The sequence below is a fragment of the Myotis davidii genome, unplaced genomic scaffold, assembly GCF_000327345.1.
Source record: "Myotis davidii unplaced genomic scaffold, ASM32734v1 scaffold217, whole genome shotgun sequence".
NCBI classification, from domain to species: domain Eukaryota; kingdom Metazoa; phylum Chordata; class Mammalia; order Chiroptera; family Vespertilionidae; genus Myotis; species Myotis davidii.
The window spans coordinates 4568243-4572361 of NW_006290034.1; the positions used below are offsets into that span (position 1 = coordinate 4568243).

Below are 4119 nucleotides of genomic sequence, written 5' to 3' on the forward strand. Positions count from 1 at the left end.
TTATTCTTATTCTACCAAGTATTGCAGTTTGCTCATACAGTAACTAAGTCGTCACAAAAATAGATCCATAATTTTTATTTTATTTTATGTTACTTTTATTTTCTAAAGACCTTTTAGATTTTCCTTTGCTCCTTTGAAGCATAAACAATAACCATAGCAACATTTTGCTACTTTTAATTCCTCTGCTTATGTATTTCACAATCCGCATCTTTGTCATTTTATCTTAGAAATACTTAGCTTTCCACAATATCAACACAAATCCTATTCTGTTGCTTTGTTTCTTGAAAGTGGTTAAGCAACCGTATAAAGCTCATAGGAACTTGATGACTCATGTAACGGAAAGCATTTACTAATGTGACTTTTGTCTCAGTTGCCAAGAAGTCCGAGTTTGTTTCCATGGTAACCCATCAGTATGACAAATTGTCAAGAACTAACTGCCACTTTTTTTTGTTTGTGTGTGTATTTTGGACAGCTTTCTAATAGCTCTGTGTGTGTGTTAAAGATTTTTATCACAAAAAGGCACAGAAAAATTTATTTATTTAGAGATACTGTTTAATATTCCGAAGCTATTATTTTGATTTTACAAAATCTAGAAGATTATTTAAGTTAATATGTCTATTTCTACTTAAGTTCCTGTTAATGAAGGCCATCATCAACAAAATTCACTTACAGTATTGGTTAATTTGAAATACATTGTGTGTAATTACAGGAGAATCTGCCACAAACAAGGCAGGGAAAAGGAAATTAGGTCGTCCTGAGGAATGAGGACTTAGGGAACGATGGGGAAGCCAATTCAGCCGGGTCTTGCCAACTCTCCCTGGGTGACCATGTTTTAGGATGGGGAGTGGCAGACACTGAGGAATTCAAGGAATCTAGGCCGCCCAGGTCATCGCTCATATGGGACACTAGGCCTTCACCTGCAGGCTGAGTTGGGAAAGATTCTTAGAGGAGGTAATGACTAAACTAAAGGAGTTAAAGCTAAATTGGTGGTCCTAGCCAGTTTGGCTCAGTGGATAGAGCATCAGCCTACAGACCGAAGGGTTCTGGGTTCAATTTCGGTCAAGGGCAGGTACCTAGGTTGGTCAGGGCGTGTGCAGGAGGCAGCCAATCAATGTGTTTCTCTCACATCAATGTTTTTCTCTGTCTTTCCCTCTCTCTTCCACTCTCTCTGAAAATCAATGGGAAAATATCCTCAGGTGAGGATTAACAAAACAAAACAAAATGGATGTAGAAACCATAAAAAAGAACTAGTCATAAATAAAACAATATCTGAGGGCTTTAAAAAAAAAAAAAGCTAAACTGGTAAATAAGGGAAGTGGAATGGGAGAGAACACATTATGAACAAAGGTATGCAAATGAGAAATAGTGTGACAGAAATGATCTGTTGAGGGACTGAACGACCAGATGAGACAGGAAGGGTGGAGAGATGAGACTAAAGATGGGCAGGGGCTTGGACCAGATCCTCTCAGATATGGGGAAGCAGTGAAGGATTTTAGACGGGAAGGCGTTCTCCGGTAGCAGCGGGGAAGGTAGGTTTGAGCGAGGACCATTTAAGAGGCTGTTGCCGTGTGTCAGAGAGGATCTGTGAGGGACTGGCTTGGGGTGGTGGTCAGACACAGGAAAGGGGTTCACGCAGGAATAGTTGTGAAGTAGCGGAGGCAAGACTTGGTAACTGGGCCTGGGCCTCAGTGGCCCGGGCATGACACTGATTCCTTGTATGTTGAATGAATGAATGAATAGTGGAGCTCCAACTTAGAGATTGAATTGATAAGTGAACTCACCTTTTTTCAGTGTCTGTGGATAACTAAGACCTTCAAAGATTTTTCGGATCCTATTGTTAGGAATTTGTTTGCTTCGTGGCTGTTTCCAAATACTGGCATTTAACATCGCGCTTTTGCATTGCAGACTTGGGTGGCAGGTGTGTGTGCCTTTTTGTCATGCCATTGATAATAGTTCATTAACTGGTTCTTTTTTTCCCCCCTCAGGGAGGTGGTGCAAGCGAACTGTGTTCACTGGAGGAAGAAGTTCTCATTTATGTGCAAAATGAGCGCCAGCGCCGCCACGGGCATCCTGGATCCCTGCATCTACAGGGTGTCTGTGCGCAAGGTATAAAAATAGCCGTCTCGTCTCCCCTTTCAGGACCATAATTAGCCCCCTACATGCTGACGCACTTTATTTAGCTCTGCTTTGTCCGGAGAGCTGTTACATGCCATTTCCCTTCACACTTGCAGCAGAAATTCAAGTCACTGTGAAAACCAGGGTGAAGAATCTGAAGTTATAAATTAACATATTATTCAAGAAACTTACCTCACTCTTGCAGTACATCTAAGTATTAACCTTATTTGTATGATTCGGGGAGCTGTGTACGTCTACCTCCTGCTATGAATTTACTTCTTCTTTGTTAGGCATTGTTTTAGGGACTTGACATATGATGTCTAATAACAACCCCAAAAGTGGGTGTTATTTTTTCCAGTTTCAGGAAAACGCAGGCTCAGAGAGGTTGTTACTTGCCCAAATTCACACAGCTCTGAGCATCAAAGTATTTCTTCAAGTCATCATGCGCAAAAGTTACCAAGCATACCAAGAGGCATGGCGGCATGACCAGAACTCAACAGGAAAAAATAGGGAGAGGGCTCAGCAGGGCAGAGGCCATGCTCTGTCCCTCTCCTTCCCAGGAAAACAGAGGCAGAAAACACGGGTGCATAGGGCAGAGAATGAAAGGGCTCATTTTACAGCCAAAACCCTAAAGAACTGATTTTTTAACTCAGTTAAAGCTTGATGTTCAATTAATGAACATTCAACAATAAAAATCTACATAATAAAAGTCTAAGCGACCATTCCGCCGAAGGACCAGAACAACCAGTTGCAGTGATGCGCACTGACCACCAGGGGGCAGATGCTCAATGCAGGAGCTGCCCCCTGGTGGTCATTGCGCTCCCACAGGGGGAGTGCCTCTCAGCCAGAAGCCAGGTTCATGGCTGGCGAGTGCAACGGCAATGGCCGGAGCCTCTCCTGCCTCTGCAGCAGCACTAAGGAGCCTCGAGCCAAGTGGTAAGGAGCGAGGGATCCTGGATTACAAGAGGGGGATCAGACCTACGCCGGCAGTTGGACATCCTTTGAGGGGTCCTGGACTGTGAGAGGGTGCAGGCCGAGTGGAGACACACAGCCCCAATTGCACAAATTTCATGCGCTGGACCTCTAGTAAATAAATAAAAGGAAAAAAATAATAAAAAGAGACCCATGGAAGATATCGGTATGGGAAGATCAGAGATAAACTTTTACAATAAACATAATGAGTGAACAATATGGGGAATTCCACTAGAGGACTAGACACTATAAAAAATAAATCAAATTCTAGAACTAAAGAATACAATAATTAAAATGTAAAGCTAAATAAATGAAGATAAACCTAAGCAGGTATATTGAACAGCAGGTTTACCACAACAGAAGAAAGCTTTGGGAAACTGGAAAATGAGACATGAGAAAATATCCAGGGTAAATCACAGAGAGGAAAAGGGTGGGTTACACAGAAAAGAGTGTGGGACATGGACAGCAGCGGAGGGGCTAACAGATGTGTAATTGGCACCCTGAAGGGAGAGGAGAGGGTTGTGGCTGAGAATCCTCTCACCTGATGAAGAATACCAAGCCCCAGATTCAGAAGTCCTGTAAACCCCAGTTAGGATAACAAGTCTGGCATGTTTACATGACAGTGGTTGTCTCTGGGATGGGGGTTTTGACTCTTATTAACTACAATCTTTGTACAATGGGTTAATATGCTCAACTAAGTAAGTAAGAAATTTAACCTTTCTTTGGTGATTAATGTTCTTGCAATGTGTCTGGGACCTTTTTGTCAATTTCTTCAGCAAATAGATCAAATATTAGCTTGTCTTCTCACCATTTGTTGCTTTCAGATTTAAGTTCTAAATAAAAATTCTGGAGAGGAGCATCTAAATAGTTAGATTTAAGATCATCAGAATTATCCACTGGTTTGGCTCAATGGATAGAGCATCAGCCTGTGGACTGAAGGGTCCCAGGTTCGATTCCAGTCAAGGGCATGTACGTTGGTTGCAGGCACATCCCCACTGTGGAGTATGCAGGAGGCAGCTGATTGATGTTTCT

General features: G+C 42.4%; 1 protein-coding gene across 1 annotated transcript in view; it reads left to right on the forward strand.

Moving 5' to 3' along the window:
* Positions 1-1943: 1943 nt before the first annotated feature.
* Positions 1944-4119, forward strand: part of FAM102B (family with sequence similarity 102 member B) — a 13454-nt gene continuing 11278 nt past the window's right edge. Inside the window, exon 1 of the mRNA XM_015563405.1 lies at positions 1944-2106. Within this exon, the coding sequence (XP_015418891.1) occupies positions 2035-2106 (72 nt within the window). The 5' untranslated portion in view covers positions 1944-2034. The remainder of the gene's footprint in view (positions 2107-4119) is intronic.